The 18,906-nt window shown below is 39.4% G+C and overlaps 1 protein-coding gene across 1 annotated transcript in view; it reads left to right on the forward strand.

Moving 5' to 3' along the window:
- LOC131692384 (diacylglycerol kinase 1) overlaps nucleotides 1-17,656 on the forward strand; it is a 420,215-nt gene extending 402,559 nt beyond the window's left edge. Inside the window, exons 18-21 of the mRNA XM_058979392.1 lie at nucleotides 3,655-3,810; nucleotides 3,876-4,092; nucleotides 4,160-4,341; nucleotides 4,410-17,656. Coding sequence (XP_058835375.1) covers nucleotides 3,655-3,810; nucleotides 3,876-4,092; nucleotides 4,160-4,341; nucleotides 4,410-4,499 — 645 coding nt within the window. The 3' untranslated portion in view covers nucleotides 4,500-17,656. The remainder of the gene's footprint in view (nucleotides 1-3,654; nucleotides 3,811-3,875; nucleotides 4,093-4,159; nucleotides 4,342-4,409) is intronic.
- Nucleotides 17,657-18,906: the final 1,250 nt, after the last annotated feature.

Below are 18,906 nucleotides of genomic sequence, written 5' to 3' on the forward strand. Positions count from 1 at the left end.
TTTTACCTGACAGAATGGGGACATTGATATTATCGGGATATTTTTTCTTTCTTTTTGATAAACTGATTCGGCTAAAATTTTCTTCTTTGGTCTCTAGACATAGTCTTATAACCTCAAAAATTAAAATTATTTTTTCATCGAACATATTTCATTATGAGGCTGACAATATCAGGTTAATTTGGCACCGCCAAGCTAACGCATTTGTGCCTATCAAATAAACGAAATGAATAAAAAAAAAAAATATCAGGTTAAAAGGCTGACTAAATCGGGGGCAGACTATATCAGGAACTGATGAAATTGGGTTTTCACCCTTCATGTTGAAAAAGGCTGCTTGCCGCCATTTGGAAATCCAATAAGGCGACTTTCGACTGATCAATAGTCTCGGTAACCTTAACATTTTTTTTGTATATTTTGGTCGGGTTTAACGAATAAATGGGGAAAATTGATGTTGGGAACCCTAACAATATAGCTATTTTTGGAACGGGCTTGACAAAAAATGACGGAAATCGATGAGTGGCGTGATTTTGATGGTCAAATTCAGCTTCCGGCTGTGCAAACTTGTCTATAACCTTAACATCACTAATCACTACATCGATTTTTTGCAATTTCGGAAATTCCCATGTTGTTTAAGTTAGGTTTAGCAATTTATCTAAACCGGAAGTCGCTATCTTGGATTACAAAATAGTTCAAAACATTGATTTCGGTCATGCATTCGGCAGCCCCATTCCGAAAATACAAATATTGTTGAGTTATTATCTAAACCGGAATTCGCCATCTTGGATTACAAAATCGCTCCGCATTTCCGTCATGCATTCGTCAACCCCATTCCGAAAATACCCAACTTTTATTAGTAACAGTTAGCTAAGAAAATGTTAAATTGTATACAACTTCATACCGTACTGTACGTGTTTAAAGTTTTTTACGAACTTGGTTCGTAGAAATTCTTGTAGTACACGCAGTGGCGGATCCAGGGGGAGGGTCTTGGGGGTCCGAACCCCCTCCGAAATGTTTTCACTTTTTGAGACATTTCAAAATAGCTTCAATTTTATATAAGTTGCTATTTCAAAATTATTCCAAACCAAATTTGTCCAACATAACTGATATTCATAAAATAAGGTTATTACGTATTTCGAATTGTGCAATGTTTATTTTAAAATCAAAATTTCAGACCCCCACCGAAATTTTTTTCTGGATCCGCCCCTGAGTACACGGCTCATACGTACAGTATAAACCAGCAATTCGCCATCTAACTTCTGTTCACCATCATCGCTTGGACCTACCAGCATCAATATTAACCTCAGGATCATTCGCCTCTTTGTCGGGTTAGAGAAATCTATTTAGAAAAATCTCTAACCCTATGCGCGGGGTTTGGAATCGAACTCAGGTGAGCTGCGTACAAGGCAATTGATTTACCAACTACGCTATGTCCCTCCCAAAAGATTCGGGTTCGAACCTAGCCGGCACGACTCATACGCTCAGTATAAATCAACAACTCATAATCTCACTTTTGTTTCGCCATCATCGCTTGGACCCACAGACAGCAAAATCCTTCCAGTATGAACGTTCCCCTTCCGTGGCTTATGTCAAATGAGAGATGGAACAACGATTCTACCAGTAGCAGCAAAAATTGTAATCATTCTGCCATCAGAACGAATTCGGTCAGAAATATTCTTTATATCAAGCGATGAAATTTGTATGACGCTTGTGAGTAGTGAAATGAGGTCTGTATTAGGGGTAGTCTTGCGCAAATTTATGAAAATTGTATTTGGTTTTTGCAGATTTAGGAATTTTTCAATAGTGTACAGTTGAAATACAAAAAAATAAAGTTGTAATCAATTTTAAAATTGGACTTTTCTGAAACGATTTGGTGACGACTCAAATCTATAAACAATTAACAGCGTCGTTTAAAATTATGCCACATTTTTGCGACGCGGGCTGAATTTTAAATTTTAGTTTTACACCTAGCCCCAGCTAAAGGGTGTCCCACATCAACTTCCTTCATGGAAAAACGCTAACCCAATAAAACCCAACCCAATAAAATAACCCATCGGGGATTTTTAACTTAAAAATTTGAGCAGAAGTAGTTTAGAGTACAGACACTTTATACACAGACTTGCGGAGACAAAACAGTAAAACTTGGCACCATGGAAGATCCCACAAACTTTGCATGGGCTTTCCTCTTTACTTCACCTCACAATACCATCATGCTCGTTTGGCTGCAGTTTTCGACAGTCCATTTTGCTGCATTTTTTGACATTTCGCTGGTCTGTGTATAAAGTGTCTGTAGTTTAGAGTGTGTTGTTTACACTGTATTTTTATCGCTATCATTTTTTCGCAAATTGAGCAACATCGCGAATTGATTTTGCGCAAGCACCTGGAAAATCCTTAACTCTCTCACCGGGACATCGGAAAATAACTCGGAATCGTACCATCAACGACGATTAAACGTTATTAGCAAACTCTGAGCAGTATCACAAGCATTTAGTGAAAGCGTTTAAGCGGAATCCCAAAGCTTCGGTCAGGGATGTGACTAGAAAGTTGAATCTGTCCAAGTCTTTCGTTCAGAGAGCCCAGAACCGGAAGGGACTGTATTCGTGTAAAGTGCAGAAGGCTCCAAATCGTGTCAAACGGCAAAATGGAGTGGGAAAGTTTCGGGCCCGGAAACCATACACCCAGATGCTGATGAAGCCTCATTGTCTCATCACGGACGGTAGGACTTACGCCAAGGCGGACTTTCGGCAACTTCCGGGGCTACTGTTCTTCACTGCCCAGCACAAGTTTGATGTTTCAGAGGAAGTAAGGAAGCAGAAACTTTCAAAGTTTGCCAATAAATACATGATATGGTAAGCAATCTGATCATGTGGCCAACGGATTGCGCCATTCGTTACTAACGGAACTGTAAACGAGGAGATCTACCTCAAGGAAAGTCTACAGAAGCGTCTGCTTCCTCTATTGAAGTATCAAGGGAGCCCTATGATCTTCTGGCTGGATCTAGCTTCGTGCCACTATTCAAATGTTGTCCTGGAGAGTGGCACGAAGCCAACGGGGTCACTTTCGTACCCAAGTACATGAATGCCCGCCCCCAGCGTAGCGGAACTAATACCTATCAAGAAATACTGGGAAATTATGAAGCAGGCACTACGGAAGCATCCCAAGGAGGTCAAATCTGAGGATGACATGAAGAAAAAGTGGGTTTCAGCACAGAAGAAGCTGCAGCCAGATATTGCACAGAACTTAATGAGTGGAGTTAAGCGTAAAGTGCAAGCGTACGGTTACGGTATTGAAGTTGAAAGAAATAAATATGCCAAGAGCTTACTAATGGGTTATATTTTATTGTCTGAAAGTTTGAAAAGGATCGGTCTACTAAGTAATTCCTACAGCGTTTTTCCGTGATGCAATTTGATGTGGGACACCCTTTAAAACAAAGCCTTAGTACTCTACATTCCATTGCGGGACTTCAACTTCTATTTCGATAGACTTCGCTGCCGATTCTTAGTGTATAGGAGAAATTGCAGGGCTAGTGCCACGATCCTACTGATGAGTGGCTTATGAGACCAGCGCCTTACCTTTGAGCCCCACAATTATATTCTGTATTGTCGAATACTGGTCATTGAATCCATTACAAATACAGTTTCAATTTGTTCTGCCTTCCAGGACGCCGCGATCTGCGTAAAGTTCCATCTGGAACGGGAAAAAAATCCGCATAAATTCAACAGCCGCATGAAGAACAAATTGTGGTACTTCGAGTACGCCACTTCGGAAACATTTGCCGCATCGTGCAAAAATCTTCACGAGAATCTCGAAATAGTGGTAAGTGAAAATTAGAGCTACGCTCTCCGTTGACGCAGTATCCGACTAAAAACACATTTTCACAGTGCGACGGTGTTTCGCTGGAACTCGCCAACGGACCGCAACTGCAAGGCATTGCTTTACTCAACATACCGTACACCCACGGCGGTTCGAATCTGTGGGGAGAACACCTGTCCCAGAAACGCATGCGAAAAGGCCCATTCCGAAAGAAGCTGAAAAATTCGGATAAGGAACTGTCGGCCAATAGTTTCAACTCGGTGGATCTGTCGATTGCGATTCAAGGTAAGGAAAAATACTACCAATTTTAATTTTAATGCTAGGTACAGTATTCCTTTTCTTGATTTCACAGATATTGGAGATCACCGGATAGAAGTGATTGGATTGGAGAACTGTCTGCACATGGGTCAAGTTCGAACGGGGCTCAGAGCTTCCGGTAGACGTTTGGCACAGTGCAGCGAGGTAGTGATTACGACCAAGAAAACTTTCCCGATGCAAATTGACGGGGAACCGTGGATGCAGGTGCCGTGCACGGTCAGTAACTTATGACTTGCTTCTTTTCGATAATGTTCTATTCAGATGATATTTTCTCTCACTATCAGATCCGATTAACTCACAAAAATCAGGTCCCAATGCTAATGGCACCCCGGTCCGAGAAGACCGGTGGATTCTTCAATTTTCTGAAGAGATGACTATCAAAGAAGTCTGACACAGATATTCCGGGGATCGACGCCTAGCAGAGCCTATCGGATGCGTAAAGGCGTCCTTTAGTATCCAGAACACCACACAGAGAAGCAGAATATCGACAACCAAACAATAGCTTTAACCAGGAACCAATACCAAACTAAAATCCAGATCAGAGTAGTAAACTTTTTACCCGAAATATATACATATATACATTTTTCAATTAAGTCCCGTAAGGACTTACTAACCAGTCTAGCGAGAGACACTTTACCTTACATCTACCTATTATATATTGCGACAACAACTGAATTTACTAAGACAGAGTTTCGTATCGAAATTCCTTAAGGATCTAGAGAGGAGGGATTGCTTTTTGATCTAAGACCCAAACAAAATATCTACCTTTCCTACTGCATATATCTATGTTAGCACGTAGAAATTAGACTACCAAAGTGCACCACCAAAGAAGATAGAAAACGAATCCTACCAAAGGCTCCCCAGGGAGGTCACCACATTTTATAAGCTTGTATCATAGATCCATACCCGTTCTAATGTAGGTTCAAGCATGTCTGCTACGTTGACTTTCGACTCAAATCAGCGGCAGGATAGTCGTTATGGTAAGTGAATAGTTCTAACTATGTTGAATATACCGAGCTGCTGTAATGAGTGGGATAAATGCGTAGATAGAGTGAAAGATGGATAGTATCCATTTGCGAGATTGTGTGTTTACACTAAAAATACTAGTTGGCTGTGTTTGAGTATATGGTATCTGTTATTAGTAAATGCAGAGGAAGATATTATTATTATTGTTATTATGCTGTTACGCTTATCCGGATATAAACTACAATTGATAGCATTATTCTAATAGGAAACACATCTCGAAAGAGTGGGGATATGCTCGGTTTATGTGCTTTAATATAGATTTAAGTGAACGGTTTAAGCTAGATCTAAATAATGATGGCGGTAGGCTGGGCATGCTGCGCTTTAATTACGTTTCATTTTATGAATTTACTTTTTTAGATTTCTTTATCACCACAGAGAACAGACATCAATATTTAAACAAATAATTTTGTAAAACTTGTGTTACACATTTGAACGAATATCAACTCAAACTCAATAGCGAATCCGAAGGTGAAATCCCAGTTACTTTTTTTAAACAGACCGAATTTTTTTACATAACTGTAACGCTCGAGATGGGCATCCATTTTATGTGCTATCACCACTACACTCTCCGATAAAAAATAGAGTAAGCATTTTAACGACTAAAATGATTCTGATGCTAAAATTGAAAAGCTTCCGACATTTATGTGCTCTCGCTATGTTTGAACAACGATTTTAACGTCTGATTTTCGAAACCCTTTCAAAAATTATATAGTAACTGAGATTATATCACAACTACTCTATTCAACTCGCTTGAATATATTAGTTACTATCAGTTAAGATATCTTCTTTTAACACACTAGAAGTTGAAATCTCCCAAGTGTGCAAACAATTTTTCGTAGGTCGAGCTTTTTCTCTAAAAATAAATGAAATATACAATTTGAACAGTTTTTCGAAATTCGAATTATTTTCAATGTCATCTCTAATTACTTTTTTACAAGAATTTGAATTCTACTATGTTATATTTCTCCTTAGGGGAGAAAAATTTGGGTAAAAACTATTTTCTGCAATAAGGAGAAAATTGTTTGGCAAGTGATCTGCAGATGTGGATAAATATTCAGTTATTCCGACGACTTGAACTTCTATATTTCTTTCCCATGAAAGCTACACATTTTTTGTCGAATTTGGCATCTTTCACTCTACCGGGACAGTCTTAGAGTGGCATAGAACCAATAATGTTGTTTTTGCACCAGACTCCATTCTATAAAAAAATTAAGCCCCTATAACAAACGTTCATAAAATACCCAAAAATGTTTCAAAATGCCCTTGTGAAAGTGTGATTGACAGTATCAAGAAAAAATCGACGTTACCTTTACCACAAACAAACAGACGTAACACGAGATGAATTTTCATCACCCACAGAAAAAACGGTCGATTTTTATTATAAAAAATGCGCCATCTCACCGAGCGTGGCACTAGTGAAGCTATTCTGACACATAGCCATAATGCGTCACTTCGTTACCGCAAGCACTCGAAAACCAAGATGAAGGGAAAGAAAGGTGGGAACATTTGCCACTTTTGAGTGTATTAGTTTTATACATGTGAATTTGTACATGGCGTCCGCGGCCCATAAAATAAGTAAACATAAATATCTAAACGAGCATCCTGATGCTTTGACGCACGATATAAAGAGAAAAGGCCGAACTTCACGACGGATCTTTCGATTCGAACACTTTTTTATCTCGAAACTACCAATAATAATAATTATGATTAAACCGAATTAAAACCTATGATGTAGCCACAGAAAAGCCCACTACATTATTTGTTCATGTTTTTCTTCTTCATATCCGTTTGTTTTATCGGTTTTATAGGAGAAAAATGACAACAGTACTTATGTATACTTAGAACAATGTGGTCACCTGTACCGTCGTGCCCGAAAACATTACCGCCATTTTCATTCTATGCAAACCAAAACAAACAAAAATGTGAAATGTATTCCTGTCGAAGCGTCCAAAGTAAGAATTGTTCAAAATCATTTCGTAGTTTCCTGTACGATGCCGATCGATCAGCAGATACATTTTAGGATCTTGCCAATTTGACTGGTTCGGTGTAACGAATCTAACCGAGTGTATGCAATAGATTGGAATTTGTCGGTCGCCGGAACTGACGGAGAAAGTAGTGCCGTGTACTCGTATGCAGAAATGTCGTGGCGAGACATCAGTTTAGAATTTTATAAAATGAAATTCTCGCATAACCTACATAATCAGTTTTCACTACCAAGTAATCGACCGATTTAGTAAGTTGAAATAGACCGATTTCAACAGATATCGTCGGTCATATTTAATCGGTTGTCGCGTCGCCAGACTCCCGTGTTAAACTCCCATAAGAGTCGGTGCAACAATCGGCCGATTAATTGGTGGCATCGTCGGCCGATTGTGCCGACGCAAGCCGATTTAGTCGGTGGGAAAATCGGGAGGATTTTCTATGGGGAACAGCAATAATGCTCCTACTTTTCATCAACTACCCCACAGAAAATCGTCCCGATTTTCCCACCGACTAAATCGGCTTGCGTCGGCACAATCGGCCGACTATGCCACCAATTAATCGGTCGATTGTTGCACCTACTCTTATGGGAGTTTAACATGGAAGTCTGCGACGCGACAACCGATTAAATATGACCGACGACATCTGTTGAAATCGGTCTATTTCAACCTACTAAATCTGGCGATTACTTAGTAGTTTAAAACTGGAACCAGATTTACACAGATTAAATCTGGTGATTAATATGCCGACGGATGTTGTTTACCGACGAAACTCAACTTAGTCGGTTAACTAATCGGTCGACCTCGAAGCACCCGATTAAGTCGGTCGACTGGGAAATTTCGCAACTGTCAAATTTTCTATGGGGTATCTTGCAGTTCAAGATGGAGCAGCCCCCTGGCAACCCTATACCATCATATGGAGTTTGACAGCGACCTACATATATGGGGCGTTATAGCCTGGGAGGGAGAAACAGACTCAATAAATGTGAATGTCATAGCCAGCCAGAACGAAACTGTCACTCCGAGCCACAAAAAAGTGTTCATCGAGGAAATGAGAGTATTGTTATCATATGCTTGCTTGAAAATGTTTCCGAACGATGAATTTCCTTGATTTTTTGTCTAGATTGGGTGTAGCAGTAAATATTATTAAAGTTTTTTTGTGAATTTAATGCCATTTTGAAATTAGCCAGATAGATTTTTCGGTAATCCGTGCTGCCACAATCAAATAAATTGTATTTCTATGTATTCAATGATGAATAAGAATTTAGATGCGTTCAAAAGTTTCGAGTATCTTTTTAAGACAATATTGCGATCTTGCTATAATGTAAAATAAACGCTAATTTTATATGAAAATTTCAAATAATATTTACATTTTAAGCTCAATGAACTACGCCTAAAATATATTTTATGCTTGTTATAAAACCAGTTATGGAAATGTGACGACGCTGTAAATGTTCTCTACTCCAAGAAATGGGAATATGGAATCAAAAAATATGCTGTGACGTGCACGTTTTTTGGTAATTCAAAAATACTTTTTGGTTTAAAATTTATATCATCTTTCTATTTAAAACATGTCATAAAAGCTATTTTCATATCTATAGTAAAGACAAGTAATAATGGTGTAAATCGTGCGAAGAAAGTTTTAAAAATTTGTGACTGATTTAACAATTTTAGAATGAGTGACACCTTGCTAGTCAGATTTGATGGTTCTCCAGTTTAAAGTTTCTTTTGAGAGTATACTGCGAAAATGAAAATCATCAACGGCTTAGATGCATGCTAATAAATATAAACAAAGTTTCGAAAAAAAATTGGCAAGTTACTTCGACGTGAAGTTTGACATCGACATAATATTTTTAATGTTCGGGTGCTCATGCAGCTTAATCTGATGATCAGAATCATGAAAAAATTCCATTTCTATCTATTAGTTAAAATCTTACACTTCGAAAGTTATTTGCAAAATAACCTTGGCTAAATTTGACAGTTCGACGGTTAAAATTGTTTGATGATGTAAAAAGAAAGGTGGAAACAGTTTTCTGTACTTTATTTAGGATGGCAATATTTTTCAGTAGTAAATAAAGGAGAAATATAAAAACGAAAACATGTTATATCAAACGTTTTTTCGTTTATTTCATTATATGGATATTTACGTTCCAAGGCTGCAGCCGTACCTATATATATCTACCTATCAAATACCTATGCATTGGTCAACATTTCACAAATCAGATAAACATGCCTCTACCGGCGAGTTTCCTTATTCAAGGATTCTGTTAGTTAAATTTTTATAAAATTAAATTCTATTTTTCAGATTGAATTTAATGTTGTATCGGTTTTTAATATTCAGTTTAAGCAATTTTTTAGGAAACCGTGGTAGAATGAAGGAGAAGAACGGCACAAAAATCCTATTTTAAAAGTATAAGATTAGACACATCGTTCCGAAATTTGTCCCATTTCACTTGAGTACTGGAAGCAAACTGTCGTCTGACTTTATCTTCAAATCAATGTAAAGCACCCGGGAAAAAAACTTTCACTGATTTTATACTGTCCCAAGATCCTTTCCATCACACGATTGAAGTCATGTGCCGGTAACACGCTTGCATCAATGACACGCAAAATGAAATTTGCTCATTTATGCGTCGCCCACCTTGATTGATTTTGGCTGTCGAAAGTTTTCTTGCTTCTTGACAAGTGCTATTATTTACACTTCGTGCGTAGTGTCTGTTTCTCCCTCCCAGGTTATAGCTATAAAGCCCCAAACAAAGAATTATGTTCGGCACTATACACGATATTCAAGCATTACACACGACGTTTTGCATCTTGTGGGATGATTTGACACGATATTATTCAGAAAACAACGTTTAGTAACTAATTAAGCCTTTAATCGTTCGATTCAAAATTAATGTTTTGATTTTCGTGGCAGTGATGCTGGTTGTACAGAGACGTCGTCCTTGACAGGGGGCTGAGATGGAGAGAAACGTGGGAACATTTGACACTTTTGAGTGTATTAGTATTATACTTGCAAAATTAGGCATGGCGGCCGGGGCCCTTGAAGTAAACATCAACATCCGAACGAACATCCAGATTCTTTGGCGTACGATGAAAAAAGAGGAAAGGCCGAGCTTCACTTCGGATACATCGATTAGAACATTTATGGAGACTTTTTATCTCGAAAAAACCGATTAAATTAACTATGACCGAACTGAAACAAAACTTATGGCAACAGAGGGGCCCATTACGTCAACTGTTTGTGCTTTTCTTCTTCATATCCTCTTGTTATTTCAACTTTTTCAAAGAAAAATGACAACCGCACTAACACACAGAAAAAAAATGTGAACACCTGTATCCGTCTTGCTTGCTGTTGACAAGCGGTGTGGGCATTGTTGCTAGGACTTGGGTTAAATAAAAGATTTCTCATGGTTGCCAGAATCACATTTTGTACAATGTGTTCAGATGTCGCCAATATACCGTGTGCGATGAATTTTTTAATTTTTTTTTCGAGCTGTTACGTCTGTTTGTCTGTCCCTTTACCCTCATTGTGGATGTTAAGAACGTCTGATTTTTGGTGACCTATATTCGTGTATTTTTTTCGGCTTTTACCACGAAAAATATTTTTATTATCTTTCTAGTATTTTGAGGTTTTATTTTCAATTGAAGTATGCTTAACACAAGCAGAACATTCTTGTACAGACGAAACAATATATAGTTTAAATTTTAAAAATCCTGAAAAAAATTAAATGAATCATAGGAATTTTGTCACACGGGAAATTCCTATTTAATATACCATATGTCGGAAGCTGATCAAAGAATTTTAAATAAACGGAAAATCAAAACTAAAAAATAAGACACATTTTTTTCAACTACATAAGGTTTCAAAATTTCTACAAACCAACACAACACGATCGACCGTTGAAAGCATTTCCGAGAGGCTCGTGTGGTCAATCAAAAAGCGATTTGTGCATTATTTCTGCTTCGGAAACACCACAGTAGCAGTTAACAAACAAGATATTGAACATGTTGTACATAGTAGAGTTCAAATAAAGGTATTGTATTGCTTCAGTATGAAACTGAACATGTATTTAAGCAGCATGTCTATATTACTTATTGAAAATACAAATTTTCGTCTATAGCGAATCGAATAAGGAAACAGTATTTTTCAGCAAAATATACTGATCGATGTAAGAACATAATATTCTAAAATAGTCTAGTAAGGAAAACAAGTATTACTATTTGGATTAAGAGTATTTATTTTAGTTAGCGAACGTTTCATCCTTCAATTTAAAAAATAAAGGACAAAATAAAACAAAAAATTGTACAATTCAGAAAAGAAGTATTTGCTATGCATAATTTCGTTGTAGGACATATAAAGGTTTGAGCAAATAACTAACCTGTGTATTCCTCGGTTTATTTTATAGTATGTATTGTTGAGTTTTTATTACAACACTCGAAGATGACACGAGCAGCAGTCGGAAGCAGCCGATTGCCTCGGAATAGTAGTTTCAGGCCTAAAATACTGTTTTTTATATTATATCAAACAGAATATGTAACAAAGCACCGCTAATGTATTGCTTACAAACGATAAAAACATAGGAGACAGTTGTAGAAATGGTGGAGAATGTAGGACGAAAGGATAGCTGTTACGATCGGTCACCTCTGACTAGTAGAAGCATGAACAATTGTTATTTTCCTTTGCTGTTGGAATGTAGGTATAGTTGAGATCTCTTTCGGTTATTTTGTTTTAGTCTAATTCTCTCACCTATTGCTAGAATAGCTGGAATAGCTTTGAATATCAAAATCACACTTTCGGACCAAACGGGGAACTTTCAGTAGCGATACAGAACATATATAAAAAAAATTATTCCTCTCAAATTCTTTTGGTTTAACTGTAATAAAACACAGTACATCATTGTGTGTACTCGAAATAGTAAAATCAGAAACGACAATAGATGGAATAGGAATTATTAACAAGATGTCTTACTTTTCTATAATGATAATGTAGAGTAATTGCGTCCAGGATCCATTTTCGTGCATCACCGTTGCCATTCATTGGACATTACTTAATGTATGAACTCAAATAAGAGAGAAAAAAGCTTTCTCCCCTGGTGCCATTATCGCCGATCACTGGTGAGCCCGAATACATAAATTCATCGACCACATTGATATCGGCGTCAACAATAATCTCAGCGCGAAGTATAACTTATCTTTGAACCGTCTCAAAATAACATACTACAATATCTGCGTCGTAGATAAAGCTGAACAGACTCCCGGAGGATCGTCCCTCGGTCTTCCAAATCGATATTGAACACTAGACAAGAGATCTCATCACCTTGCAGTAGCCCTTTCGGAGATTCGGAAGGTCTTGAGAGTGTCTCTGATACTCGGATCCACTGTCGTTTTGCTCAATCGTGTCTGTTAGTTCAGGAACACCTATTCGAGCATATATGTCATAGTTGATCTCGATCGATTGTGTCGCATGCGGCTTTGAAATCTATAAACAGGTGATGAATTGGCTAGTTGTATTCCCGACACTTCTGTAGGACTTACTGAGCTCGATATAACCATACGAACTTCCTTACTAAAGATGATGAATAGGCAACGATAATGAATTTGGGAGACCATCCTGTAAAAGCGTTCAACAATGTGAATGCTCAGTAGTTGCAGCAATCCAGGCTCTTACCCTTTTCATAGCTAGAACATACTGCTGCCTCCTCCGGTAAAATCTCCTTCCAGATCTTCGAAATCACACAGTGAATTGCTCTAGCCAATGTTTCTCCTCCGTGTTTGAGCAGTTCACATGGAAGTAATCAGTGCCAGGGGCTTTATCTGTCCAATCTCCTCCTGAATCTCAGGTAGATCCAGTGCTGGAAATCTGTCGTCGGCTGCGTCCCCGACAGTGAACTCACTCTACTCTGACCGAAGTCCCGACGGAAGGATTTCCTCTGACGCCGATACCCGCTTCTTCAAGCCATTTAGCTTCCAGATTTATCGAGATCAACTCGGATATTATCCTACTCCGACTGAGAGTGCCTTGGCAACGGAATTTCTCTCGATTCCGGTGTTTGTTTCGTGAGCCAATTAGCTTTCGTCACAATGCTGTCGGATAGTCCACGACGGCGAATCTACCCTACCGTAAATTTCCCGGCAGAAGATTGCCCCGATAGCGATGTACGTTTTTGTGAGCCATTTAGCTTCCCGCTTCGTCCCGATCTACTCGATCTAGTCCCCGGCGGTGGACCTAGCCTATACAACGGGCCAGCCAGTAGGTGCTGAGGTCCATCCAGCGATTTCGGATGGAGCGTAGCTTCCGTTTCACTGGCGCCCCAATGACCCACTGCTAGCTGTTCGACGCGGTCTACTCGGTCTAATCTCCGGTGGTGAATCTAGCCTACTCACGAGCTACCCAGTAGGCTGTCGAGGTCGGTCCGGCGATTTCGGTGAAGCCTGACGTCCGGTTCGCTGGTACCCCGGCGACACGAACCCGGTACTACGTCGCGTATTACTCAACTGGTCCCCGGCGGTGGACCCAGTCTACACCATCGGAGAGTTCCCCGATTTGTGGTTTTACGGCGGCGTTCTAGCCAATGGCGCTTTGTTGGTTCCTTCGCCACTTCCTCTGCAGCTCAGAGAGTATACTCGTAACTAGAAAAACTCTAGAAAGAGAACTGCGGAGACTCCATTTTGGATCGATTGGATTCACATTTAGCTGTCAAAATACGAATCCAATCGAACATTGCCTATCCTTATAACATTGGACGTGTTGCCATACAATGCCGGGGCATACGTTGCCAAAAATGCTGTTTTTCTCTCCGCAGTTCTCTTACTATGAGTTTTTCTACTCGTAACCACTCTGTTGACAGCGTCCCAGATATGCTCGTCGTGACACATCTTTTCGACGATATTATCCACTGTCACACCGTGCATACCCCTCCGAACTTCTTCGAACCTAGGGCATTCGAAGACCACATGTTCCGGTGTCTCTTGCATGTTCACATACTCTAGGTAAAGGGGTAACGAAGAGTGTCCAACCCGATGCATGTACCTCCGGAAGCATCCGTGCTCGGACAGAAACTACGTCAAATGGAAATTCACCTCTCCATGCTTCCTATGTACCCAAGCAGACACATGTGGGATGAGTCGATGGGTCCACCTTCCTGTCTCCGCATTATCCCAATACGTGCATTTCTCCGCTGGTAGCATTCCACTTCCTCAGCCAGAGTGATGCAGATGGGAATTATCCCGGCAATTACGCATACCGCCTCCGACGATATCGTTCTGTACGCACTAGTGACACGAACAGCCATTAGGTAAAACGTGCTTTTCAACTTCATCCGGATTCGCTTTGAGTTCAGCGCAGCAGCACAGGCCGTTACGCCATACCTCAGTATTGAGGATGAGACACCGGCCACGAGACGTCTCGTGCTGCCTCTTGCTCCACCGTTATTCGGCATGACCCATGCCAATGCGTTAGTTGTTCTCGCAGTCTTCTCACATACATAGTTAACATGGCTAGCCGATCGTCGACCATCACACCCAGGTGCTTTAACGTACGACTCGATGGGATGGATTGTCCCCCGACGCTGATCACGACACGCTGGATTTTTTACGGTTTCCAACAACCACGATCTGGGTCCAGAGCGTTGGGCTGAGTATGGAGCCCTGAGGTTCTCCTGCCGTGACCCTAATCAACATCTGCCCCATATTCGTTTCGTAGACCAGTACTCGGTTCTTGAAGTAACTTTTCAGAACCTTGCACAGACAGTCCGGAACCTGCATTTTGTGCAGCGCTACGGCTATCGCCGCTGGCCTACAGATTTAATGTCATCAGTAGACGCACGGGAGACATGAGATGCGGGCGAATACTGGGATGTATTCACCATTTGACGACCATACAACTCCCGGTGTGATTTCGACTGCGACTGATCGAAACAAAACGAGGATACGAAAGAGGTAAAATAGAAGGGAAACAGAGTTTCTCCGAGCCAGGACCAGAATGTATTGGAGATTTCCATGTTGCTCGGCCTTGGTTTGCCACTTTTTGACGTTTGTTATCAGCCAGTCGACATCATCATGGTGGTAAACCTTATACTGCGCTATTCACACTTTTCCCTTCTTCCACCGCATATCGACCACAGGATTCTTCTCTCAAATAGATCGATCTCTAAATAATCTATATTCCTCATAGTCATACTAAACAACATTTGTAGATGCTTTAGATGTCTACGCAAAACTGCAGAAAGTCCTGTTCGTACACTCCTTTGTACACAGTAGATCATACTATGAAACAAGTATTCCGTCGACAACCTCGTTTAGGCTACGTTGTTCTCTATAAGCTGGCATGAACTTTATTTTTCCAGGGTCCCATTCAAACAAAAAAGCGTCTTCAACTGCTCAGTATTCGAGTACAAGATTATCGATGTCATCCAAGAAGTCAAGAGGTCTGTGAGATTAATTGCTCTACGTATATTGTTACCTATTTCCAGACTCCGTACCCAGATATTTTAATTACTTCATTGTCATATCGACACAAGGCGAAGTTACGCGAATACGATAAACTTGAGTGAGGGTTCACTCTCGGGACACCCGAGCAGTGCGCAACTAATCCCGTTCATTTTGGGGCAACCGTTCGGTTAACATATTTGGGTAATCCTGCGTTCTTTTCTGTTGTTCCACTCCAGGAGTCACCACCTCGGCTTAATTACTAGTGTCGACGTATAGGGACTGTCGTGTGCACGCTTCGCTACAATAATTCTATTCATGAAGCTCTTTAACCCCACTTTAACTGACAGTTTATCGATATTTTTTCTTGGTTTACGACACCATACTATGTCTTGAAACATAATAGTACATCGAATAAACAAATCTTTTCTATAGTGCATTTACTTATGGCGATTTCGCTTGAACCTGAAACTGAATCAGGTTCTAACCCCAACCGCTGTCAGTTTATACATTTTGACAGCAGTTGGGGTTAGGAACTGACTCAGTTTCGCCTCAAACAAAAACCACATTACAGAACGCGTCTGTGTGTTCATCTAGTAGATACAGAACACTAGATTAGGATTGTGGCTAGTATTACCGTTTTCTCTATCTCATTCGCTCTACGAACGCGAATGAGGCAGAGAAAACGTTACTACTAGAACAAACTTTCCCGAAAAAACCTGTGTTAACATTTAAATGAAAATCAGTTAGAAACCACCCTCGCATACAGATTCGCGTGCATGAATCACCATTGTATTCAAGGTTGCACGCAACGCCCGTATAGCTTCTGCTAGCCGATCGTAGTGCAGGCTAGTGGCAAGTTGCTACTTGCTGGTGACATTTCAAAACGACAGTTTTAATTCTTACACACATTGAAAACTTTACTTGTATGTCAGTTCTCAGTGCTACCACTGAGAACTGACATACAAGTAAATTTTTCAACTTGTGTAAGAAATTAAACAGTCGCTTTGAAATGACAAAAGCAAGTAGCAGCTTGCCACTAGTCGGCGCTTCGATCGGCCAGCAATCGCTATACGGGACTTGTATACAAACTGGGATACAATGGTGACTCACGCATGCGAACCTTTATGCGATGGTGATTTTCAACGTATTTTCATTTAAATGTTTACACAAGTTTTTCGGGAAAGTTTGTTCTAGCTTGTATGTCTGTTCTCTGTGGTGCTACTAGCGACAATCCCAATTCTGTATCCAATGCTGCTCATCTCGAACAACCGCAGATCCGGCACATTCTAATGACGATGTTATTATTCAGATAATTATTGTTTAACTTAAATAACTTTCTATACTATTTTCATCAGGGTCACAACGAATGTTCCAAAATGGTGTTCCACTAGACGGCAAATTTTTGCATGTATGTACTAATAGCCGGAAGAGTTTTCTGAAACAAACACTGGCCCACTACTGGAACTGTATTATGAGAAAAAAGTTTTAAATGAATTTACATTGGAAATATAACCACAAACTAGAGCTGTAGCTGTAGTCTAGCCGAAACAAATATATTCGTCCATCAGCTATACAATTATATTTAAAGCAAAACTAACGACATAAAATAATAAATAGAAAATAATTTTATGCATCATTAGAAATTAATCGTAATAAGAAATCTAAATAAACTGATTACTGTAGCTGATGATCATGTGCATAATTCTTTAACATTCTACTCAAGTACATCGGGTACTCATACATTAGGAAACTCAAGATCTGTTTTGTTTTTGCTACATTTATAAATAGGAAAGTGAAACGAACATATGTGATTTTAAATGTTAATTAAAACCATGTTCAGTACGCATATATTATGTATAACACTGATAACAGGTATAGACTTTTCTACGGCTCATGTACGTACACGTCACATGACACAAACACTACATCACCAGCTGGTGGAAAATAATAAACAAAGACAGCAAAATCAAATGGGATTGTTTTCAACCAGGAAGCTGCAGAAGTGTTCGTGAGACCGAGCGACAAGAACTCAATGATCAATAATTTGTGAAAACTAATGAACATATGTAAATAATAAAAAGTGTACAAGTGTATTAGATCAAATTTTTTACCCGCATAGTGCGATCACGTCCTGGTTCTGTTATACAGTCGTGATTCGCTGGTTGGACATTTTTTAACTGGACCGCTTTTTAGTTGGACCTCCGCTAGTTGGACCATTGTCCAACTAAAAAGCATCTGAATGTCAAAATCTTATGTCAAATTTACTTTGATAATCAATCTGACAATTATTAAAGATGTGAATAGATGCAATTACACTACTAACATCTCCTTTGGAGAGTTTTTCACATCTGTCAGTCGGTCCAACTAACGAATCAAATTCGTTAGTTGGACAGAGGTGTGGCCCAACCAGCGAATCACGACTGTACCAATCGAACGCTGCCTTTGTAACCTAGAAGCAGATGCTGGTATTAGGTTCTTTATCGACACAGTTAACCTCCTCTGACCTGACATTGAATAATTATCTCGTTTGTGCGGCAACAATTCACCTATGGAACATAATAAAGGAGATGAGCCTTTTTTAATGTTGCTCCATTCGAACCACCAAATGATATCACAAAATCACCACAAAAATTGAGTTTAATATATGGAAACTGTGAAGATGTCTCCGGGATGAATCACAGTTTCTATGTGAACGTCAAAGTAAAGGGTGTTAGTATAAAAATTGGTCAACTTTAACTTGACCAATTTTTTATCCTATCGTGCATCAAAAAACCAATAAAACACAAAGCTGTATTGCACTCCCATTGACTCCTCCCCCTTCTGCCCCACACCAGTCATCTCTCATCTCATTCTCTCTCAGACCAACCTCACAACCGCGTTCCCTTCATCCACTCCATATAACAAAATAGATAGTTCCGACACAACCCCCTCCCCTCCATCCCACTAAATATCTACCCCATCCCACTAAATACCCCCCACCCCCTCTCTCACCACCACGCATATCAAAATATGTTAACATGAAGACAACATTGAACTCACGCTATTAATTATATTTTTATTTGTTTCAAATGTGTCAGCGTCGACATGTTGCTAATCAGGTTCTTGGCAATCGTACACTTAAATATACTTATCAAGTGTAATAAGAATCTACATTTCCACAATGTTATAACCAGCAATTAAATCGAAGTTTGAATAAATGAAAAAGGCAATTGCACCACTAGATGGATAAAAAACAGGTTTTTAATAAAAATTTTGACCGATTTACACACATTTTTCTTCAACCAATTTTTGATTGTAACACTCTTTATTACTTCAAAATTGGGCTGCTCAATCGTTGTGACAT

This window comes from Topomyia yanbarensis, chromosome 3, assembly GCF_030247195.1.
Source record: "Topomyia yanbarensis strain Yona2022 chromosome 3, ASM3024719v1, whole genome shotgun sequence".
In the NCBI taxonomy this organism is placed as follows: domain Eukaryota; kingdom Metazoa; phylum Arthropoda; class Insecta; order Diptera; family Culicidae; genus Topomyia; species Topomyia yanbarensis.